The sequence below is a fragment of the Anthonomus grandis genome, chromosome 3, assembly GCF_022605725.1.
Source record: "Anthonomus grandis grandis chromosome 3, icAntGran1.3, whole genome shotgun sequence".
Lineage (NCBI taxonomy): Eukaryota > Metazoa > Arthropoda > Insecta > Coleoptera > Curculionidae > Anthonomus > Anthonomus grandis.
The window spans coordinates 45023446-45049351 of record NC_065548.1 but is presented as its reverse complement, the minus strand read 5'-3'; the positions used below and the strand labels follow the sequence as shown (position 1 = coordinate 45049351).

At 33.1% G+C, this 25906-nt stretch overlaps 1 protein-coding gene across 1 annotated transcript; it reads left to right on the top strand.

The window, feature by feature from the left end:
• On the top strand, nt 1-25906 carry LOC126733960 (procathepsin L-like). The gene is made up of 4 exons (XM_050437458.1): nt 1-149; nt 23652-23750; nt 23823-24158; nt 24322-25906. The coding sequence occupies exons 1-4, from the start codon at nt 147-149 to the stop codon at nt 24886-24888; spliced, it is 1005 nt and encodes a 334-aa protein (XP_050293415.1). The 5' UTR covers nt 1-146; the 3' UTR covers nt 24889-25906.

Sequence of the window (25906 nt, the reverse complement as noted above, 5' to 3'; positions counted from 1 at the left end):
AGTGCAACATTACAATGGTTTTCAAAATATCAATCAAAATTTTGATGTCAAGATATAAATATGGTATAAAGGAAATTAAAATGTAATTACTTTAAATATAAGCTTTAAACTTTCGTGAAAACCCGGTTTGATTCAACGTATCTAAAATGGTAAGGACAATTGCTTTAAAATTTGCAACAATAATTTAAAATAAGCTTTTATTGTTTGTCTAGTTCATTTATGTAATATATAGACGGTTTTATTAAAAGTGGTCAGTTATGATATCTTAAAGATTAATAATTCAGGTGCTTTTGGGGGAAAAATTGGGTGGAAAAAAAGTTTTTAAAAGAAATGACTGAAAATAACTTTTAAGTTTCCAACTCTGCCTCTAAATTGCGCAAGTGCTATGGTCAAAAGAAAAAAGTAATTTTCTGAAAAAAAATATTTCCACATAAAATTAAAAAAAAATATTTTAGAAAATGGTTTTATAATCCTAATATTAAACATTAGTTCTTTACAATAAAATAATTAAAATAATTTATTTATATTGATTATGATTATATTTAGAATGTTTTAAATAATATTTGTGTCGCAGTATCTGTTATATTTTAAATTTGGTTATTCAACTCAATAATTCAACCGGTCGTTTAAATTAAAATTTTGACAATTAATCTTTATCCACAATGTCTATGTGTATCTATTATATTATACGAGTTCATCATATCATAGACACTACAACCACTGCAATCTAATAGCGAAATGGGGACAAGGTCGTCAAAGTTCGTGCACAAAACAACAGACTATAAAAACAAAATAAATTGAAACTAACAATGCAACCAAGTTAAACGAGTAACTTGGTTGCATTGTTAGTTTCAATTTATTTTGTTTTTGTAGTCTGTTGTTTTGTGCTCGAATTTTGTTTGCAGCTGTTATTATGCCATCAAATTTATCTAAGAGTGTACCTATAACTAAAAACAATTACTGTATTCCTTTATAGGAACTTAAGAACTAGACGTATGGCAACCAAATTACATTACAATGATGTAATTTGGTTGCCACATTCTATGCCCCACAAATCCAAAAGACATGTGAAATAATAAACTTTAATTTATTATAAACTACTTTAGTATTTAAAGAAAATAAACTTATTATAATGTACAAGTCTTAACAGCAAGAAAACAATTCTCTGACTAACTCACAGCAAACGTTTTCATGCAAATTGCCCAACATTCCATTCTCAGCAATCTGCATAAGAAATATATATTATAAACATTGGTAAATAACTGCGACGCAACGTCAACAATATCCCTTTAGATTCCTCTCTCGAGCGAATAACTGCAATGGGTAGATTTATTCCGGTCAGCTTTATTACGAGCCTCTCACATTCGGCCATCTTGACTGGATATTGGTGGACTGTCTATTGTTCATCACTTATATCTGGAATCACAAGAATGGAAACAAAACAGGGCCACATGCTCAACGGGCAATATAACTAAGTAATCCCGACAGTAGTCAGGCTCGGGGAACTATAGTTTCCGACATCCACATCTCAGGGATGCACTTTACTCAAGAAGGCTGAGCGGTTGAAAACCCAGAGAAGCTCACCAAATTTCAATTGATCGAACCCAGAGATCAAAGCCCAACGGTATGAAAATTCATTGAAGCTCAGGGACATTACTTCCCGACGGCTTATATCTATTTACAGCTCAGAGATTCCTAACTCTGACGGCTTCTTAAGGTGCCCAAGAGTTATCTCAACGGCTTAAATATAATATATTGACACGCATTTTGACTGTCTTACCTCATTCAACGTCATCAAAAGTGACCCATTTCTTCATTTGCTCGGAAGCATGACTCCGGTAAAAGGGATCCTAGGCCTTGTAGGTCAGTCATCTCAAACCTATCATTTTCAAGGCAGTTGGATATTTTAAATGGATCTTTCCATTTGGGCACCAACTTCCGACTGTTGCCGATGCTAATAATAGAGGAAATTTTTGCAAGCACCAAGTCTCATTAAAACTGGCATTTTGTCGTTGTTGACTGACCTCTATTTTATCTACCATTGACTTGCGTAATCCCAAAACATCAACAGGATCTTCAAGTTCTACAAAAGCTAAATTTTGTGGACCAGATCGGTAGCCTAATAATGCTTCAGACGGTGAAGTCACAATGGCCCTTGAGGATGTTATTAAGGCCCAGTTGAATATTGATGATGTTTTCGTCCCATTCATCGTCATCTTTGTCTGCTCCTATTGTGGCCAACGAGTCAAGAACGGTCTTTTTATACGCTCGACTTGGCCATTACCACGTGGCATTCCAACCGCATTAAAATGTAATTGGACTTTTTCTCACAAAACTTTTTAAACGAACGTCTTAGACGTAAATGCTCTACCTCTATCGGTAATTATTCTTCTTAGTACCCCCAAATATTTTTATAATTTCAAATACTTCCTGGATAATATATTTAGCTTTAGTGTTTTTAATGGCTTTTATGAAACAAAACTTTGTGAACACATCAACAATGACAATTAAATAACTATTGCCTTCTTTACTTTTACAAAATGGACCAAGGTGGTCAATGTGGATTGTATGAAATGGGCGGCGAATTTTTGGTACGGAATGCAAATAATCAGACCGTTTACCTAAGGGAGTCTTATGAAACATACAATTTATACAAGAATTTACAAACTTATAAACAAATTTGCGCATTTTTGGGAACCAAAAACTATCGGATATTCATTCAAATGTTTTGTTAAATGCAAAATGTCCTATATCGTCATGATTTAGCTTTAAAATCTGCCACCTACAAGCTTTTGAAAAAACTACTTGACTTCCATGATCTGTTTATCTATATACTAAGCCCCTAAGTAGCTCATAGTCATTGAAAGTTATCTTGTTTTCATGCCGTTCACCAGATCGCAAAATAGTTTTTATGCTATTTATATTCTTGCCGCTTTCCTGACATGAAAGTAACCAATCGTTCTCTGTAATGACTGCAGCATAAATACCCTTACTAGAATCAAGTACAGGAATTCTGCTTAACGCATCTACATAACAGATGCGAATACCAGATTTATGCAAAATTTCAAAGTTATATTCTTGCAAATCTAAGATCCACCTACCAATACGACGATTAAGATCTTTCTTCTTAAAAGCACTTCAAACAGCATTGCAGTCAGTATATATCTTAAATTGGACTCCGATTAAATAATGCCTAAATCGCTTTACAGAACAAATAATAGCTAGGGCTTCTAATTCGAAAGAATGGTATCATTGCTTGGTGGGTGAGGTCATCCTGCTGTAGTAGCCAATAACTTTCTTAATTCCATCTCCCAGTTGCACAAACATCCCGGCTAAACCAACTCGACTAGCATCAGTGTAAAGGTATTGGTTTGGAGTTATTAAACAAAGTTAATATAGGGGTAGAAATCATGTGATGTTTTAAATACTCAAAGGAGTTTTGCTGCTCTTCTGTCCACAGCCATGGTTGCCTCTTTCTCAACAAAATTTTAAGAGGCTAAGATTTTTCTGCAAAGCAAGGTATAAATTTTCAAAAATGTCCAACGAGACTTAAAAATTGTCGAATTTGGTGAATATTCTTTAGGGACGGAAAGTTACTAATCGCTGCTATTTTTGTAGAGCTGTGTCTCACTTGTCCATTCATCACTATATAACCCAGATATTCTATTTCTGTAGAAAGAAATTTACACTTCTCCAGATTCAGACTGACTCCATGATCCTGTAAGCGAGTCAGCACAAGCTGAAGAGCTGCGAATCCTTCTTCTATAGTCAAGGAAGGGATCAGAATATCATCTATATACATAAGGATTTTATTAAACCTGATGTCGCCTAATATTTGATCCATGGCTTTCTGATAAACATACGGTGCGGTGCGTTAGTCAAACCAAAAGGTACTTTAACGTATTCAAATTTCCCTTCTGGAGTTATAAAGGCGGCTATAGGAATCGAATCTTCAGAAAGACAAATCTGATGGTACTCTGAACGGCAATCTAAGCTAATGAAATATTTCTGACCAGCTAACCTATCGATCAGATCTTTAATAAAAGGTAAAGGATAATTTATTGTGACAGTCGGTTTGTTGACAAGTCTTTAATCGACGCACAACCTATGGTCACCTGTCTTCTTTTTTACCATAATAACAGGACTGGCGTAAGGTGACTGAGATGGTCTTACTGTTTCATCTTGAATAAGGCCGTCGACAATCTTACGCAGAATAGCCTTTTCTAACTCAGCTAGTCTATAGGGTCTTTGAAGTATGAAGTATATGTCACTGTCCCTGTCACTTGAAGAACTCGAGCTAATGTGTCTTGCACGATGACGATGTTTTATTTTACCCATATTGTCACAAAACAATCAAACAAACAACGGCAAGTAACGGTTCACTAACACTTAAAAGTACTATATCCCACTTCTGATGTGAAATAATCTCTTCAGTGAAATAACTTCAATTTATTATAAACTACTTTATCATTTAAAAAATATAAACATATTATAACGTAAAAGTCTTAACAGCAAGAAAACAATTCTCTGGCTGACTCACAGCAAACGTTTTCATGCAAATTGCCTAATATTCCATTCCCAGAAATCTGCATAAGAAATATATATTTTAAAAATTTGTTAAAAAACTGCGACGCAACATCGACAATATCCCTTTAGACTCCTCTCTCGAGCGAATAACTGCAATGGGTAGATTTATTCCGGTCAGCTTTATTACGAGCCTCTTACAGACATCTACTAGAGAGTTCAGATCTTTGCTAAATTAAGAATGTCTCATAAATATTTGCTTATTCTATACAATAAATAAAAAAATACTTAAGTCAAGTGTATACGTTATTCTAAAGGTATCCCCATAAGAAAAAATCTGCTGGTACCAATTCTGGACTTCTCGGTGGCCAGTTAATGTCTTCTATACGTTTCTGGGAATAACTGATGAAGAGCATCAAAGAATCATTCGTGACATGAAAAGTCTTGCTGAAAAAACGTGTTTTTATTGAAGCCATCATGGTTCTGTATCACAGGAATGAAAAAAGTCCTTCCTCGAGCTTTTATCCCTTTCCAGGATATAATATGTTGCTAAAATTAATAAACAAAATATATTGCTTGTTGGTGATTGTAAATTCGACAAGTTTTTTTTTGTTATTTTTTGTCACAATTATGAAATTAGTTTTATTATTATTATTAATATTCTGCTCGGCGCTTTTGTTTCCATACCGGTATATTATACTTAAAATTATTTAATATATACAGAATATGTCGCATAAATAATGGTAAATATTTTAACAACAGATTCCTTTTAAAAGAAAATGCGGTTAAGTTAAAAACTTAATATAAATAACTATAATGAATAAATATATATAGGTATCATTTAGGGTATTAACAATTTGGAGATACTGAAGAATAGGCAAGAACGTTAATATTGTCCCGATGTTTTACCTGTTTTTGTGAGTTTTTTTTAAGTTTGATTATCCTGAGAACTTTTGAAAAGTGAAGTTGAAGGTGTGTTTGTCCGCTGTGAATAAATGTGTTAAGTTTCCGCCACTGATTAAGGTGAAATTTGCTGTTTTCCTGTAAAATTTTTCCAGCGTGTTTTCATTGGACTTTGGACCTGTCACTTTTTTAGTTTGTTTTGATTGTTAAGTCAAATACTCCAGTCAACCTCTCTTTCTCTCTCTTTAAACTTGGACCTCACTTCACGAGGTCACATGTCAGACGAGCATCTAAAGCTGGGTTTACACTTGTGAGCAGGGTTACACTTGGGTCCAGTTTCTCAATCGTGGGTTAACCCATGGCGGATCGATATGTATGCTCGATTTGTGAACGTGATATCAGACGAAATCAACATGCTGTTGAGTGCAAAAAGTGCTGCACATGGATTCACAAGGGATGTACGGAATTGAGTAATGCGCAATTTGACTTGATATTTTCGACATTCGAGAAAACGGGTGCACATGATTGGGAATGTAAAGTATGTGCCAGAACTGAAGTCAGGAGAGTCTCCATGGGTGCTTGCGGACCTAGTACAAGTGGCTCGCAGGGTGTTAAACCCAAGGTTTCTACTAAACCATTGAAATCTAATTCAAACAGCGGCAACATGACTGTCACCAATGGGACAAGACGCAACAATAGAAATTCCCTCAAAGCCCCGGTCAGCGGCTCCCTGACCTCTCCCTTTGATGGAGTTAAGGACCAGATGTCATCTCTTCTGAACAAACAGAATGTGAACACCAAAGATGTTATTGCATTATTTTCAAATATGCTCAATATTATGCTTGATCAGAGAACTGAATTGCATGAGATTTTGCAGGAAATACGCAACCTGACCAAAGAAAAATCAGAGCGTATTGAAAGTCTGGAACAGGAAGTATCTACCTTGAAACAGGCGGTAAGTGACCTCCAAGTAGCCTTTTCTAGATCTAATTCTCAGAGTGAAGGTGAAAACAGAGCACTCATTGCCTCAGATACAGGTGGCGATTTTTTTGAGGAATTTGAAGAGCGAAAGAGGCGATCCAAGAACATCATGCTGTACAATGTGACTGAGTCGACATCTGAGGATGCTAGAGAGAGAGTGGCGTTTGATACGAACAAAGTTAGAAGCTTGCTTCAGAACGTGGTGGAGGACAGATTAGAGGATCAAATTAGTACAGTTTTTAGTGTTGGGGAGAGGGGTACAGGAGTGAGACCTATCAAGGCTGTTCTTGCTAATGAACAAGTGACATTGAAGATTTTGAGGAGCAGAGTGTATAGTAACTGACGAAATGGCAGAGTCTAGGGAAGCAATTACTGATTTGTTTGCAAAGTTTTTTGCTACAGTTTACGACAACTCCACTTATCCCATTTCTGATTCTCTTGAATTTGGTTCCCAGAATATTATTGTTGGACGCTTCACTCTCTCGGAGGTATTTTCTAAGATCGAGAAATTACCTAACAAGTTTATCTGTGAGCCAAGTAATATACTTAATGTATTTTTAAAGAACTGTATTTATACAGGACTCTACCTTCCCAGAAGCTTGGAAGCACAGTTTCATCATGCCGATATTTAAGGCTGGCAATAGGGAGGATATTGCCAACTATCGTGGAGTATGTATTCAAAACTCATTAGCCAAATTGTTTGATAGTTTGGTTTGCGGTCAGCTAACATGGCAATGCAAAGGAATCATTAGTGAAAAACAGTCAGGAATCTCTTCTGGCTAATCCACAACCAGCAGTTTGGTTCAATACGAGTGTGATTTGTTGGGGGCTTTGGAGGGGGGGATTCAGACTGATTCGGTCTATACCGACTTCTCCAAGGCCTTTGACAGGGTGAACTTTGGTCTCTTGCTGGCCAAGTTGGAAAGTGCTGGTTTTCATGACTCCCTCTTAAAATGGCTAAAGAGTTTTCTGATAGGAAGAACTCAGAGTGTGAAGGTGCATGGCTGTACTTCTGCACCTACTAATGTAGTCTCAGGGGTTCCTCAGGGATCTCACTCTGCCCCTCTGCTCTTCAATCTATTTGTGAATGATATTGTTAATGTGATCAATCATAGTTCTGTAAGTATGTTTGCTGATGACCTGAAGCTCTACATGCAGATTAAGCAGGTGAATGATATAGCCAAACTTCAGGAAGACCTTGATGCTTTGTGTGAGTGGTCAGTAATGAACGGATTGAGGCTCAATATTTCCAAGTGTTGCTACATATCATTTCATAGAGGTTCGAAGAGATTCAATTCTACATATAGTATTATTGGTAAGTCTTTGCAGTATGTGAATGTAGTCAAGGATTTGGACGTGTGGTTCGATGAGCATCTGAGATTTGTTCATCGCATCTCTAAAATAACTTTAAAGGGACTAAGAGTGTTGGGTGCTGTAAACAGGTATAGTTCACATCTCTCTCTGCAAGCCCATAGAGTCCTTTATCTCTCACTGGTTAGATCTAATCTTGAATTCTCTTCAGTAGTGTAGTCTCCTCTATATCAGAATTCAATAGATATGATTAAGAGAGTACAAGATGGATTTTTACGGTGTGCTGCATTTAGAATGGGCATTAGCTTTGACGAGTACCATCGTGAGGACATGAGAGTAAGACTTAACCTGGATACATTGGCTAAAAGGCGTGCGAACGCTGATCTTTGTTTTGTCTTTAAGCTGGTTAATGGCATGATTAATACTGCTGACCTTCTTTCTAAAGTGGGTCTCATTGTTCCAAATAGAACTCTACGCAGTTTTGAGCTTTATCATGTTCCTATGCACAGAACTGAATATGGCCGTCATTCTCCTATCGATAGATCTCTAAGTGTCTTAAACGCTCATAACATTGATTTATGCAGTAGTTCACTGTCCGTTTTTAAGAATAGCTTGAGCAGACTATGGCTGTAATGGTGTCAACTCAGTTCTTAGATATATATATATATATATATATATATATATATATATATATATATATATATATATATATATTTATTTACATTGTATCAACTCACTAGGTTAAGTTATCTATTATGTAATAATCTATCTTGTACATTTATTTTGTAAAATGGGTTTCCCGTAAATTTAATAAAATAAAAATAAAAATATATGGTTTTTTGAATTTTGGCAATAAATTTAGCTTTTCTTGGAACATGGTTTTCTTTTCATATGGCAAATCTTGAAATTAACCTTTTTTTCTTTAATTATTTCGTAGAGGGCCCCAGCAGCTATATTTTGGTTTTTTGAAATTCCGTAACTTTTTTAGGCTTGGCATAATTTAATTTATTTATTTAAAATATGTATTGTGCAAACAGTTTTGCTTAGGCAGGTATACTTTAAAAATCGCGCTACGATTAACTCTTTTCGAGATATCTACATTTAAAGTTTTCAATGCACTCAACAAAAACGACATTCACAAGCTATTTAAATTGCTTTATTACACTTCGTTTGAATGATAAAATACAAAATATAATTTAAAAATAGAAATTATTTATATTTGCCACTAAATGATCAACATAATCTCCATTTGTCTTAATACATTTTAAAATTCTTCTACTTTTTAGTAGAAGAATTTTAAAATCGCCAAATTTTCAGCAACAGTTACTTTTACCATTAATTGCTTTCTAATAATTATTTTAATTTTGTAAATAATTAATTTAATGTATCCCCATATGTAAAAATCCAATTCCAATAGGTTAAAGTCTGGACTTGCAGGCCAAGGTCTTTGACTTCTACTTCATGCGCAATAAATAACAATTAATCACAATAACTAACAAAAGTAACAATAAGAATGCAATAAAAGGTAATAGATTAAGTTACTAATTGTATGATTTTTATTTTTCATAACTACTCATCAAAGTCACTGACATAAGCCCTGACAGTGACAATGACATTTATAATAATTCATCTTATAAGGTACAGCAGTACTTAACCCGCGATCACTCGCGCAGTTAATTATTACGTTGTCACTCGCGTGTTAGATTTAATCTAACATATGAATTTCAGACAATTTTATATAAAAATAAAATACAGTGTGGTATTATTTTGTTTTAACATTTATTCAAGAAACATAAAACATAAAGTACATTCGTAAAATAAACAGAAATTCGCACTTTGGACATTAAAAGGATACATTAAACAAACAAAAATGTATTAGAAATTAAATGAACAGAATCGTTGTCAAAAAGACAATTATTAAAATAGTGCAATCAGTCTATTCGTCTTTTTGCATAACACAGTCCTGGCATAAAACTGTAGTTTTTATCGTATCATTCCTTACAAATAGGTTTGGAGCATACATCACACTGGTAATTTGTAAATTAATTTTTTCTGATTGGACAAAATGAGCATCTAGGTTTTCGCTGGGTACCAATTCGTTCTTCGCTGGCTCGTTCTGCTAGAAGTGCTTCAGAACCTTTTGATTTCCCTTTCTTTTCCCTTCAGATTTCCCTTTTGTTTTTCCTTAGCGTTCCTACTAAGGTCAGTCTGTGATTTTGATATAGATCATTCGCTAGCGGTACCGAAGTAAAGTAATTGTCAACGGTTACATTCCTATCACTTCCACTGCAATGCGTAAGAAGACGTTTTACGACACTTGCTGCATCATTAGGTAATTGAAACTGGCTATTGGGTTGCTTTCCAGCGTATATCTCCAAATTGTGATTATAAAATGTTCTTGCATCGGCTGCTGCATATATTTTGATACCATACTTTGCTGGTTTATTGGCAATATACACGGTGGTCCGGTTTCGATGGCGGAAAATTAAATGGCCTACGGAGAACGAAAAAATAATAAGTTTGATATATATGATAAATAATATTCGAAAAAGATTCGTTAAAAAATTACAGGGTGTCAAAATTCTAATTAAAAAAATCAATTTTTTTTATTTTTCTTAAACCACTTTAGATATTTTAATGAAATTTGGCACGTTTAGACAGTTAATCAAGACGCATCTTTTTGTGCAAAAATTATTAATTTTATTCACCACTGGCATGTGTGCGGGCCAACCTTCATACAATTTTAATTAATTTTAATTAAAAAAATGATGCGCCACTGTTTTTTTTTAAATTTTTTTTTATGAAATCCCTGTTTAATTTAAAATAAAAAACATCTCTTTACTTTTTGTCGTACGACACACTGTTTGTGAGTAAAAAAATAAATTTTTATAAATGCTGATTTTTTTTTATTAAACAAAAAATATGAAAATACTAAATTTAATTAAAGACTAAATTATTCTGTTGGGTTCTAAAAAAGACACAAGAATCTGGATTCCAAAATTCAAATAAATAATGAATATAATAATGCCGGCCAGAAGGCAATGCATGCATAAAACAAAAGACGGTTTGTTTGTATTTTATTGTATGACAGTTAATTATTTAAGTAAGTCAAATTATTGCGTTGGTTAACTTATATTATTATATAAGTTTTGCTATTGTTAACAGTGTTGTTAAAAGTATTATGAAAAATGCGTTTTTCAAGTAATGAATACGCTGATATTCATTTTTGTTATGGATTTTGTGATGGAAATGCGGAAGCAGCAGTTCCTGAATATCGAAGACGGTATCCAAAAAGAAGAATTCCAGATGCTCGCGTGTTCATTAGAACACATCAAAAATTTAGGAACTTTGGTCTACGTGGTAATAATGAACAATACCGAAACCAGAGAAATAATAATGAAAATCGTGTACTGCGCACTTTTGACAATAATCCAAGGCTGAGCTCTCACAAGGCAGCTCAACAACTACAAATTTCGAAATCTCAAATATTGCGAACCTTACACGCTGACCACAGGCATGCATATCACCTACAGCCTGTTCAGGGTTTACACCCTGGTGATGCTGAAAAGAGAGTAAGATTTTGTTAGTGGCTTTTAAACTCAACAGAGGAAAATCCCGACTTTTTACACAAGATGCTTTGGACGGATGAGTCTTGTTTTACAAGACGCGGAGTGATAAATTTTCATAACATTCATGTTTGAGCACAACAGAATCCTCATGCAATTCGGCCAAGATTGTTTCAAAATGAATTTTCCGTTAATGTTTGGTTGGGCTTTATTCGTGATAATGATAAACATGACGCCTCGGCAGCGCAATGAGCTTATGGCAGCCAGATCGGAGTTAAAGCAGCGCAAAGAGGAAGGAGAAAATAATCTTTATATAAGATACATCAATGGTTCCCCCAGAATTGTAGCAAAAAACTAGATTCGCCTTTATTTTCACATGCTAGTGATGCCCACTTAACTTGTTTTTATCAAAATGTTCGTGGTCTTAACACTAAAACTGAGACTTTTTTTCTTGCCGCCATTGCTCAGGATTTTCACACCATATCGAGACATGGTTGAGGCCAGAGATATCTAGTGGTGAAATATTTCCAAAGACTTATGATGTTTACCGGTCGGACCGAAAATTTGAATCCGTAATTGCCACACGAGGTGGCGGAGTTCTCTGTGGAGTTTCTAAAGACATTGTGTCTGAAAAAATTAGTTTGTCTGATTTTTGCAACAGTATTGCGCCCTCTATCGATGTTGTTGGCTGTAAATTTACTATTAGGTTACAGATATTTTACATGATTGTTTTGTACATCCCACCATCTATCACATCTGTAATTTTCGAGCAATTTCTAGATCAGTTTACACTTTTAATATCAAAGCTAAACCATAATGTAATAATAGTGGGCGATTTTAACGTGTCTGATTTCTCTATTAACTCACCTACAGGTAATCATGTTAGTCAGAAGTCTATTGCTGTGAATAATTTTGCTAACACTTTTAATCTTGTTCAGTGTAATCACATCCTAAACTATAATAACAGACTATTGGATCTTGTTTTATCTAACTTCACCTGTACTGTTTCGCGTAGTGACGTGCCTTTTGTCTTGGAGGATTTGCATCACCCTGCACTGGAAATTGATTTTACCGTCTCAGGCCAACGTGTCCATAATTTTCAGCTTAATAAAAACTTATCTCATTCTTTTAATTTTAGAAAGGCCAACTTCCATCTCCTTTATGACTCGATCCTTGAAGCTGACTGGTCTACTGTGTATTTATCCTCTAACGTTAATGATGCATGTGGAGCCTTATATGATATATTGAATGGCATATTTGCCGCACACATTCCTCTTAAGCAGCAACGTAAAAGAAGATTTCCAAATTATTATTCTCGAGAATTGATTAGGAACATTTATAGGAAAGAAAAGGCTTTCAAGGACTTTAAAACGTACAATTGTCCATTCTTTCAAAATAAATTCCATTCTCTTAGACGCCTTATCAAACTACAAATACGCAATGAATATAAGTTGTATATATCAGACACCGAAAGGAATATTTCTTTGGACCCATCTAGCTTTTGGAATTTTATTGGTTCTAAGAAGGCTGGCACCAGGATTCCTGGTATGATCAGGCTACCCGATGACGTGGTAATAAAAGACCCACAAGACATAGTTGATGCTTTTGCACTGTTCTTTGGTGAGGCATTTATACAATCAAATTTCATTAACCATTCGTCGACGTCTGATAATGTGCCCCACTTTGACATTGCCAACGTTGATGCTTCCCAGATTATTTTGGCCAGTAAAAAACTCAAAAATAAGTTAACATCTGGTGTAGACGGTGTGCCTAGCTCCTTGGTTAAAGATTGCATTGGTGTCCTGGCAGATCCGCTGACCTACATTTTCAACTTAATACTGTCAACAGAACAAATCCCTGAAATTTGGAAGACTGCTAAAATAATACCTATTTTAAAAGCTGGGGACTCTGATTTAATCATGAACTACAGGCCAATCTCATTACTCTGTAACTTCTCAAAACTTTTCGAAATTATCCTGAATCGGTCGCTATTTAGTCACGCAAAAGAACTCATCTCTGTAGACCAGCATGGATTTTTTAGCGGGCGATCTTGTGTTACTAACTTATCCTGTCTGTCTAGCCACATCTGTGAATCACTTGATGTTAATACTCAAGTCGATGTTATTTATACCGACTTCCAAAAAGCCTTTGATCGAATAGATCACTATATTTTGCTGCATAAATTAACTCAGTATGGTTTTTCAGGGAGATTATTTAATTTATTTCATTCCTACTTGATTGGTAGATCTCAATATGTTGAATATGAGGGCTTTAAATCGAAACTTTTTAACGTAACGTCGGGTGTGCCACAGGGCTCGAACCTGGGTCCGCTCCTGTTTAGTTTTTTTATAAATGACTTGATTGAGTCACTCACTTGTCATAGGCTGGCTTTTGCCGATGATTTGAAGCTATATTTAAATGTATATGGTTTGGAGGATTGTGTTTTTCTTCAGAACTGTCTAAATACATTGGAGGTATGGTGTGCTGTTAACAGGTTAGGCTTGAATGCGGCTAAGTGTAGTGTGGTCAGTTACTCTAGATCAAAAACACCCTTAAATTTTAATTACTTTATTAATGATACTATTTTGAGTAGATTAGAGCAAATTACTGATCTTGGTATAACCTTTGACTCTGAATTTACATTCGTTCCACACAATAACATAGTCAAGTCAGCCCTGAGAGGGCTTGGGTTCATGATTAGAAGTTCTCAGAGTTTTACTTTGGAGTCTACATTAAAACTGCTTTTCTGTTGCTTTGTGAGATCAAAACTGGAGTTTGGCTGCATTATATGGAACCCGCTCTATCAGAATCATGTTGGTCTCCTTGAATCTGTTCAGCGTAGATTTGCTAAGTTTTTGGCCTTCAGGCAGGATGGCATATATCCGGTAAGAGGGTTTGATCATCGACAACTATTGGAACGCTTCAATCTACATCCATTACAACTCAGAAGAATGATCTTCTCTGTAAAATTCCTGCATGGGTTACTGAATGGATTCATTGATAGTCCTGTACTTCTTTCCGGTGTACGTTTCATGGTGCCTAGGCTTAATGCTAGACATCCCCTAACATTCTTTCTGCCAAGGCCTCATACTAACATCCTGTTGAAATCGCCACTATATACAATATGCGCTATATTTAATCGGATCTGTCACATGTGCGATATAAATTTCTCTCCGGTTCATGTGATTGTCGATATCTTGGTGGATCATTACTCTTGGGATTAAGACCCATGTGTTTAAGTTATAGTTAGTAGGTATATTGCAGTTAATTTAATTTAATTTAATTTTGTTGAATATGTGATTATCTTGTTAAACTTTTATAATTGGGTTTTTATATCATATTAATAGTTATTTGTTCTAATTCTTTGGATAACTTTTGAGAATGTGACTTTACTTTACTCTTTTTCTTTTCTTTTCATTCTTTTAGGTTTGTTTGTGTGTGTTTTTTTTTAACTATATTTTTCATTGTTTTGCAACTGTTTCCTGTTATTGGGCAAGTTGCCTGTTGGAAATAAAGGCTTATTATTATTATTATTATTATTATTATAATGTTTGTGGTCCGCATTTCCTACCTCCAAGGCTAAACTCACAACTATTTCTGGAGTTTTTAAATAATAGTCTGCCGGACTACATTGAGGATTTACCCATTAATTTGAGACATGAAAGTTGGATACAACTGGATGGAGCCCCCCACATTTTGGAATAGGTGTAAGAAACTGGCTTAATAATAATTACTCTCGAAGGTGGATTGGCCGGCTAGGGAGGAATGATATTAATGATCAAAATGGTATTGGACCAATACCCTGGCCACCCAGGTCACCGGATCTTAATCCACTAGACGTTTGGGAAAACATTAAGGATAAAGTGTACGCTAATCCCGTATTTAGCAAAGAGGAATTAATCTTAAAAATTCAGGAAGCATGTAATGACATGCAAAATCAAAATTTTGTGGTACTGGCTGCAATAAACTCCTTAATAACTCGGTGTAGAAAATGTGTTGAGGTCGGTGGGCTGCATTTAGAACAACTTCTTTAATTATTAATTGTTTTTATTTTGTTATTGTTTTTAAACGAATTAAATGTGTTATCTTCTTATGTGTTTTTATAAATCAGCTTTTTTACTCGCAAACGGTGTGTCGTATGACAAAAAGTAAAGAGATATTTTTTATTTTAAATTAAACAAGGATTTCATAAAAAAAAGAAATTAAAAAAAAAACAGTGGCGCATCATTTTTTTAATTAAAATTAATTAAAATTGTATGAAGATCGGCCCGCACACACGCCACTGGTAAATAAAATTAATAATTTTTGCACAAAAAGATGCGTCTTGATTAACTGTCTAAGCGTGCCAAATTTCATTAAAATATCTAAAGTGGCTTAAGAAAAATAAAAAAAATGTTTTTTTTAATTAGAATTTTGACACCCTGTAATTTTTTAACGAATCATTTTTCGAATATTATTTATAATAGCAAACTAATTATTTTTTCGTTCTCCGTCGGCCATTTAATTTTCCGCCATCGAAACCGGACCACCCTGTATTGTCTGAAACGGCAACGTCCCCTAAACGCCTCTAGCATTTCGTCTATGGTAATGTATTCCCCAAGGGAATAGTACTGAACACATTTTTCCACAAAATTATCAAAAATATAGCGCAGTAGAGCCAGATTGTCTTCTTTTGCTCTTTCCTGCCTAGTTGCCTTATGGTCGAATCGAATACCTTGTACTAGCAAGTGAAATCGGCTCTTAGACATAACTGCCGAAAAAAACTCCGGAGCTGTTCCATCTGTCAACCATAGCTCATTTGTATTTAAATTTTGAGATTTTTTTACCCCAGCTAAGTACAGAACTCCCAAAAAAGCGTGCATTTCTTCAAAGTTAGTCGGCAAACAATCTCTCTCACGTTGATATTTAGGTCTCATCAGGTCAAGCTGTAGATTTGTACATTCCACGATATACCCAATAATTTCATCTGGAAAAAATATTTTCCAGCAATCCATATATGTTTTAGCATTCTTGGCAGCATTTTTTACTCCCGGTAATTTTCTTACAATGTTTTTAGAACGCGTTTTACTTACTTTGCCTGGCAACGTTGCCCATAAACGGTTAAGTTCTGTTTATAAATCGTTCTACAAAGATTTTTTAAATTTAGTGTCAAATAGTATCATTTAAATACTGTACTATCGATAGATCTGATCATTAGCGTATATAGAACAATAACTCTGATTTTGTAGTGCCTAAGAACTTCTTTTTTACCTTCAAATCACCAAAATTTAAACGGTGTTTATTGCCAAGTGAACTTCGACCCGTGCGCTTTTAAACGTCGATCACATCGATATCGGGTACGTAGTATTTGGAATCTCGAGCGGAGTTGCCGTGATTTACGGATTATCTTAGCAGTATTAAAATGCCAAAAACCAAGACTGAAATTTGCGACATATGTCTTAAGGACGTTCTTGATGATCATCAAGCACTACTATGTGACAGATGCAACATATGGAAGCATAGAGAATGCTTGTCTATGTCAAATAAAACTTATGTCAAATTAAGCAAATCCAAGGACGAGTGGCTCTGTGGCAAATGTAACACCAAAGATGGACCTGGTTCTGCTTTACGTGGAAAGAGGGATTACACTCTGGCCGATATTATGGCAAAATTGGAAAAGATGGAAAATGAGTACAGATCTTTATTAACTAAATATGATGATCAACTTAAAATAAATAAGGAATTACAGGATGAACTTGGTCAAATTAAGCAACAGTTAAATAAAAATGAACAAAAGGAACTTAAAAACAATTTGTTGGTGCAAGGAATCCCATACAAAGAGAACGAGAACTTACCTGAAATTGTAAATAAAATTGCCAATTATCTTGATGTCCCAAACGTAAACAAATTTACTGTTTATAGATTGGGCAGGGATAAGAATAAAAATAACCCTGTTAAAGTCATCTTTGAAGATGAATCAACTAAAACAAAAATTTTAAAATCAAAAAAGAAATTTGGCCTAAAAAGTTCAGATTTGGGATATACTACGGATAACAAAATCTTTCTCAACCATGAACTTACAAAAACTAATCTTGATTTATACATGGCAGCTAAGGCTTTTAAGAAAGATCAAAATTTAAAGTTCCTATGGATTGGCGATGGTAATATCTTTTTGAGGAAAGACGAAAGTTCAAAAGTTCTCCTTATCAATAATAAAAGTCAGTTGGAAAACTAGCGAGGCCTCGTGAACAACTAAAAATTGCTTACATGAACTTACAAAGTATAAGAAATAAACTGGATCTGGTGCAGTGTTTGGTTGTGAGTGAAAATTGGGATGTACTATTGGCAGCTGAAACATGGTTAGAAGAAAGTGAAACATTTCTGTTTGAGTTGGATGGTTTTAATGCTGTTCATGCCTGCAGAGCTGGTAGGGGGGGTGGTGTGTCAATTTATGTGAAAAAATCTATTAAGTTTCGTGAAATTGAGAAATCAAGGAAGGGTGAGTTAATAAACTGGATATGTATTAGCTTAGGGGAACAAAACTTAAAAATAAGTGTTATATATAAACCACCCACTGTTAATAGTGGTAATTTTTTCCCATATTTAGAATATATTATGCGTACTCACCCTAAAAATCATTTAGTTGTTGGAGATATGAATATTAATTTGCTTGATGTTTCGCAAGTAACCAAAGAGTACAAAGATTTAATAGCATTAAACAATTTTAAAATTAATAACTCGATGAATGAGGAATGCGCTACTAGAGTTACCAGTTTATCAAAATCTCTTATAGACCATGTTCTTAGCGATTATAGTGGTAATTTAAGTTGTAAAGTTAATGTTAAAGAAAATGCAATTTCAGATCACAAACTTATATTGCTTGATATTAAAACACCTGTGCAATTTTATAAACCAAAAGTAGATTATGAAGTCAAATCTGTAGATTATAAAAAATTTGTAAACTTATTTATACAAAAAATATTAAGCATTAACGTAACAACTTTTCAAGAATTAATTAATTTAATTAATGAATGTAAAAATAAATCTCAATATACAAAAAAATTAAGAATACGAAAAAATAACACCTGGATAAATATTGAACTTATTGAGCTTATCAAAAAAAGAGATAAAATATACAAAAAGAAAATTAACCAACCCGAAAACCTAACTATTATCTCTGAATTTAAAAACATAAAAAATAAAATTAATAATAAAATACGTGCTTTTAAAAATAGGTATTTTCAAACCCAATGGAATTTAGCTGGAGATAATGTTAAAAAGCAATGGGCATTTATCAACAGCTTAATAAAAAATAAAAAATCTAAAGTAATAATTAATGAATTAATAATTGAAAATAACATTATTAATTCTCAGCTTGACATTGCAAATAATTTAAATACATATTTTTCTCAGGTCGGTGAATCAATAGTTAAAGATTTGGAAACGGAGATTCAACTATCAAACGAGATTTTTTCTATTGATGAAGTCTACAATGATAGTTCTATTTCTATAACATTAACTAATAAAGAGGAAATATCAGAAATTTTAAAAGAACTAAAAATAAACTCAGCACCTGGATATGACGATATTACGGTTAGGGACATACATAATCTTGGAGAATACATGATACCTGTTTTGGTACGGTTAATTAATAAAACTATACAAAAAGGGATTTTCCCATCAGAGTTAAAAATAAGTAAAATTACACCTCTTTTTAAGTCAGGTAATAAAAGATATATGAATAATTACAGGCCCATTTCAGTCGTTAGTGTATTCTCCAAGATTCTTGAAAAAATAATCATCTTTCATTAACTCTTGCAATCTATTGAATGATAAATATCAATATGGCTTTATAAAGAACAGTAGTACACTTGGTGCGGTTGTGGATTTTGTAGACTGTATTTCAATGGCATTAGATAAACAACAAATAGTTATATCTGTCTTCATAGACCTAAAAAAAGCCTTTGATGTAGTAAGCATAGACATTCTTTTAGACAAATTATTTAAAATGGGATTTAAAAATGTATTGTACAGCTTAATTAAAACATATTTGTATGACAGAAAACAGTACGTAAAGCTTGACAATATTATTAGTGAATGGTTATCTAACACCTACGGGGTACCACAGGGATCCGTTCTTGGACCTCTCTTATATATTCTTTATGTACTGAATCTCAAGTTAGCCAAGCTAAAAGCAAGATATTTTACCTTTGCAGATGACACTGTACTGGTATATGCTGGAACAGATGAAACTTCTTTAACACAACTTATTAATAATGACCTAAAATGTTATCTTAAATGGCTGTTTTCAAATAAATTAAAAATTAACATTGAGAAAACCAAATACATGATATTCAAACAAAAAAATAAGTCAGTCAGCAATAATCTAAATATTAATATTAATACTGTAATATTAGAAAAAGTGTCGAATATTAAATATTTAGGTTTGCAAATAGATGAAAATTTAAATTGGTCACTACACTTAAACAAAATTTTTGATAAAACAGTTCCAATGCTATCTGCCTTATATAGGAGTAGAGATTATTTATCTGAAAAAAGTAAATTTCAAATTTATAATGCCTTCTTTCTCACACATTTTAGGTACCTCTTTCCAGTATGGGGTATGTGCGGTGAAGTTAATTTTAATAAGGCTCAAATTTTGCAAAATAAAATTTTGAAAATTTTGTTTAATTTTGATTGGCTTACAAGTTCTAATACAATTTATTCAAATTTAAGTTTAAACAAATTAAAAGTGATATTGGAGATAGAACAATGTAAACTTGTATATAAAATTATAAACAACAGACAAAAAAGTAACATAAATATTATGTTTTACCATAATGTACATAATCATCAAACAAGATCACTAAATAATGTTTATCAAGTTTCTACAAGAACTAACATAGGTTTAAGAAATCCAATTACAGATGCAATTAAAACATTTAATAGTTTACCTCATTGTATAAAAGATATAAATAACTATAGATTTTTTGTTAAAAAATTAAAAGATTTAAAAAATGTTAATTAATTTATGTATAAAAAATTATAAGCAACATTGCAACATTTGTTTACTATAGATAATTAATTACTGTTTTGTTATTCTCGGGGCCAGTGTTTTCAAACACTGATTGGAGAAATTGTTAAAACTCGTTATACATTGTATTATTGTGGTTAAATAAATTGTTTCAAAAAAAAATAATGTCTTTATGCTTTAACCACTTTGTTACGCCATCTTTCCCAATGTAATATAGTTCATTGGGAGTCACCGTTTTAGTCCTTTGAGGTTCAAGGTCGTCGACATCAGATTGCTCGGTGTCCGTGTCATGGTCGCTGTGTTCAGATGGTGCAACTTCATCTAAGACATCACACTCTACTACAGGTAAAAAATCTGTTTCTTCAGAAGCTTCCCAAAGTGCTAATAACCTTTGCTGTTCCTTTTCATATGACATTTTGTAAAAGTGCAACTTTAAATACTTCCTACAGGCTCATTCGCGTAGTTAGATATTTTCTAAGAACTTTGTAAAAAAACGTGAACGTAATAACTCGCGCGTTAGATTTCGTCTAACAGCTTCGTCATGCTCGATTCGATTGCAGCATACGGTTGCGGTCTAACCGAACTAAAATAATTGACATTTATCACAGTCGGTAAAATAGTTTACTGTAATACCGATCCGTCATAGAAATGAAAGGCAGGCTATTCAAAATTTTAGAATGGCGCGAAATTTAAAATTATTGACCCATTAAATCAATTTTTAACAGCGTAAAGGCTGTGAATCTCGATCACAAACTCTAAGAAATTATGAAATAGTGCAAGTATATTAATTTAATTTTTGAAGAGGCTAAGAGTGATAATGTATGTAATTTAAGTTTATTTTTTAAATTTTTTAATTGAATTCGTTAGTTTTTTGACATTAAATTCATCAAATTTGCTTTTAAGCTGTTAAGTTAATGCATTTAGGCCCTTCAAAAAAATAAATTGTTAATAATGCACTTTTTCATTGATTTTTAGAGAATGTGAAAGAGATTTTACAGCCCAATAGGCTATCAAAAAAAGATTTAATGGGTCTTAATTAATTTTAGAGATTTAAGTATAATATATTAAGTCCAATTTTGAGAATTAAATGCTCGATACTAACAATGTTAATTTCACTGTTATTAACAAATTAACAAGGGTAGGGATAGAATTAAAGTTAATTGTAAAGTAAGTTTATAATTTATTGTCTTAAAAGGGATCCTGATACAATTTGTTTTTGTGCTGCTTTAGCACAACACTATCCATGGTTCTATTTTGCTTTTTCTACATTTTGAGGATATGATACAAAAATTACAATTTATCAAATTTATAAATTAATTATTTATAGACATAAGAACTATATTTCTCAAAAATATGCCCTAAAAATTTTACGTTTACTACCTACTTTTTTGTACAGAGGGTACCCAAAAATGTTAGCAGAGTGGTAATATATAAAAACTAACCCTGTAATTAAAATATTCTTTATGGGGAGTATGATATTAAAAATTAGTTAACACTGATGTATACCCTAAATTCTAGATGTCATCGGTCTTTTTCTTAAATATTCAAGGAGAATCCCTGGATCTTACTCCCACCTTACCGAGGTGAGGTACCTCTTTGAGTAGTGACCTGGTAGAATGGAAGTTGTTTCACTTATTGTGCTTTTGGTACTTCCTAGCAGCAAAGCACTAATGATACCTTTCGTCAGACCTAGTAAAAAGTGGTCTAGCATAATTATGTTCATTCTGAACATTATATTGAGATTGCTGGATTATGATAGCAGGTAATAAAGTCAATGTATCTTTCCAAGGTACTTGTGCCTCAACCAGTACTGAGGCCTTTTGAATAATAGTTGGGCCAGCAATTGGGAGAGCACACTTTCTTAAATGAGTATGTATAGTACTAGTAAATGAAATATCATCAAAATGGTCTTGACATAAATAACACCTTGTTGAGGTTGGGCTTAAACCAAGTATTTTAAACCATTCGGACCTCCTAATAATGTCACTTTCAGGAAATTTAAAGAAAATTTTATTTTTTTATGAATTCTTAATAGGCCAATAGTATGTATTAGAACAAGTAGGTGCCTTGCATTTAAAAATGAATTTTCCTGGTGATAACATTATTAGGGCAGTTTTAAAAAGGTAAACAACAATTTTAGGTGACCTACAACATGGTAAAAACTATTTGATAAAAAAAATTGCACTTACCCTATCCTAGGGATCTGAAACCACACAATAAAACAACAAAAAAGCTTCTATATGATGAAATTACACTTTAAGCTACATTTTGACTATTTTTTGTTGAGAAAAAAAACAAAAAGACACACCCAATGGACGCCAAAATAAAAAGGAATAAGCAATGGCGACGATCGATGATGCGAAGGTGGGTGGTGGCAAGGAACGAAAGAAATTCGATAATCTAATGACAATTATGACAGAAATTGGCCCTCGATGCGGTCTAACCGAACTAAATTTGTTAGGTTAAGTTTTAGAACTTGATGATCAGGTTAGGCTACCTTTCGAACACTCTTTTAGTATTCATTTTTCTATGTAAAACACATTTCGTGGATGGCGGTAGACAAAACGCAATATGGGGGGGAGTACTGCGATACATGAACTAGGAATTCACCAGACCGACGTTGCCGCACTACTGTTCTTGGTCTTTTACTGATGGAAAATGTTAAAATGTTAGAAAAAATCTAACAGCGCTAGTGATCGCGGGTTAACAAATATTTTAACCTGACGTAAAGGAAAATTAAATTTAATTTTAAACGCATTCAAATCTTTAAATGTAAATATCTCGAAAAGGGTTAATTGTAGCGAGATTTTTGAAGTATATTTTTATAAACAAAACTGTTTGCGCAATACATATTTCAAATAAAAAATTAAATTATACCAAGCGTAAAACAGTTACGGAATTTAAAAAAATAAAAATAATGCTGGTGGCGCCCGCTATGACATAATTTAACAGAAGGTTAATTTCAAGATTTTCCATGCAAGATAACATTGTCCAAATTTTGTTGAAAACGAAGAATAAATACTAAATTTATGACCAAAATTCAAAAAAATATATATTAAGTTTACCACTCCGTATCTTGGTTGTCTTTGCGTTTTGGACTGAGAAAATTTAACTTAAGCTCTTTTTTTTTAAAAGGAATCTGCTGTTAAAATATTTTCCATTATTTACGGGACACCCTGTATATGCAGACCTATACTCTTTCTAGCAGAGCTAAGCTATACAAAATAAGTAAATAATCCTTCTAACGCATTTTGTATTTTTTATGGTTAAAATTGTATAATTTAATGTTGATCTCGTTTGGTTCTTACTACCAGAGATTACTTTTGTTCCCAAATAATTTAAAACATTTTTAGCTTAACAACTATACTAAACTATTACCAATCCTGGCTTGTTTTATGGGATCAACCATCGCTTTTTTAAACGAAAGCGAAGAAATGTGGAAATCATTTAAAGTAAGTATTACTGTTAACTTACAACTCTATAACTACTTTATTACCAAGACACTAAATCTAAATATTTTTTAGTCTATGAACAACAAAATATACTTTTCTGACGTTGAAGAAAAATTAAGATTCTCAATTTTCAACGAGAATTTAGAAAAAATTAAAAAGAATAATTTGGACTACGAAAATGGATTAGTAACATACAGACTGGGAGTCACCCCATTTGCGGATTTATTACTTGAAGAATATTTGGCTCTTCTTAATTACAAAAGTGTAAACAGAACATCGTCCTTGAAAAAAACCACTTTTGTTAATGCTAATACCAATTTACCTGAATCAATCAATTGGTTAGAAATCGGTGCTGTTACTCCAGTTTTAAACCAAGAAGCTTGCGGATCCTGTTGGAGTTTTAGTGCTGTAAGTATTTTTTTTTTTCATCTTGTAATTAAATTTGCAAATTTATTGTTTTTTTCTTAAAATCAATATTTAAACAAGACCTTATAGTATAGAGTATATTTAATTCGAGATTTAAATTAAATTTTTTTAAACTAACTCCCGCTTTATTAATGATAATTTTTAGACAGGAGCTCTTGAAGGTCAATACTTTTTAAAAACCAATCAACTGATTCCACTTAGTCAACAAAATCTAATTGACTGCTCTCGTGACTATGGTAATGAAGGTTGCCAAGGAGGACTAATGGATTATGCCTTTAAGTATGTCGAAGACTACGGTATAATGGCTGCATCAGACTATCCATATACTCAACAAAACAGTATTTGCAAATTTGATGCGGAGAAAAGTATATTAAAAGTACAATCAATTGTGGACATAGAATTCCAAAACGAAACTCAACTCGCAGCAGCAGTGGGTACTATCGGTCCCATATCCGTTTCTGTAGATGCTAGTTATTGGCAGTTATACTCCGGTGGTATATTTAATGATGTATACTGTGGTACTGAAATATACAGTCTAAATCATGGAGTGTTAGCTGTCGGCTATGAAACAGATCCTACTAATGGAATAGAATATTGGTTAGTCAAGAATTCTTGGGGTGATACTTGGGGGGAAAATGGATACATCAGACTAGCTAAAAATGGCAGAAACCAGTGCGGAATAGCTACAGAAGCTAGTTATCCAGTTGTTTAATTTTTAAAGCACTTTAAATTAATGTAGTCGAAAGTGCCACAAGGGTCTATTGTGGGGCCACTCTTGTTTTCTGTATATGTTTCAGACATAAATCGAACTTTGCTAAATTACAACAATATGCAGATATACAACTTTTGCACTTTATTAAATTACAATATTATACAAACTCAATTAAATAGTGACCTAAATAAATTAAATAAATATGCACAAAGTCATAACTTACATTTAAATCCCACAAAATCTTGCATATTGCTGTTTGGTAATAATAATATTAATTAGAATCACATTAAAAATAACATTAAAATTCAAATTGAAAATAATGTGTTGCCTATTGTTAAAGAATCAAAAAATCTTGGCCTAATTTTAGACTCATTTTTATCATTTGGGGCACATATTGCTGCTAAACATTGTATTGCTTAGCGGTTAAAGAGTTTAAATAAATTTAAAAACTTCTTATCATCTAAAGTAAAATATAGCTTATGCGAAAGTCTTGATTGGTTGATTATGGAGATATGGCTTATAGTGAATCACTCACAGGAATGTTGTATCGTAAAATCCAAAAATTACAAAACTCTTATATGAGGTTTGCCTATAATATTTCCTATGGGTCCCACATTACTCCTTATTTAAATAATAATTTGATTTTAAATATGGAAAACAAGAGAAAGAGTCATATGTTTAATTTTATTTATAGAATTCTCAAAACAGGTCAGCCAGTGTATTTAAAGGATTTATTTAATAGTTTTTATCATAATTATGTAATGTGTGCCCATCAACGCCATATGTTTTTATGCTGACATAATCACTAGTTTGGCCCTTGAAGTGTTTGTGGCGGTACGAGACTGTGAAATCAGCGCGATTATTGTTTATATTATTTTTACGCTAGCGAGCCTGCGAGCTCAAAACAAAAAGGTTTTAATTTTAAATTTTAGATTTAGATTCCATTTGTTCGTTGTAACGTGCACAGCTTTTGTAGTATTTACTTGTTTTTTTCAAAATTATTAAATAATTTTCTAAG

Coding starts and splice junctions, on each gene's coding strand:
- LOC126733960 (XM_050437458.1), top strand. Junction 23,751..23,822: donor AAATGTGGAAATCATTTAAA/GTAAGTATTACT, acceptor AATATTTTTTAG/TCTATGAACAACAAAATATA. Junction 24,159..24,321: donor CCTGTTGGAGTTTTAGTGCT/GTAAGTATTTTT, acceptor GATAATTTTTAG/ACAGGAGCTCTTGAAGGTCA.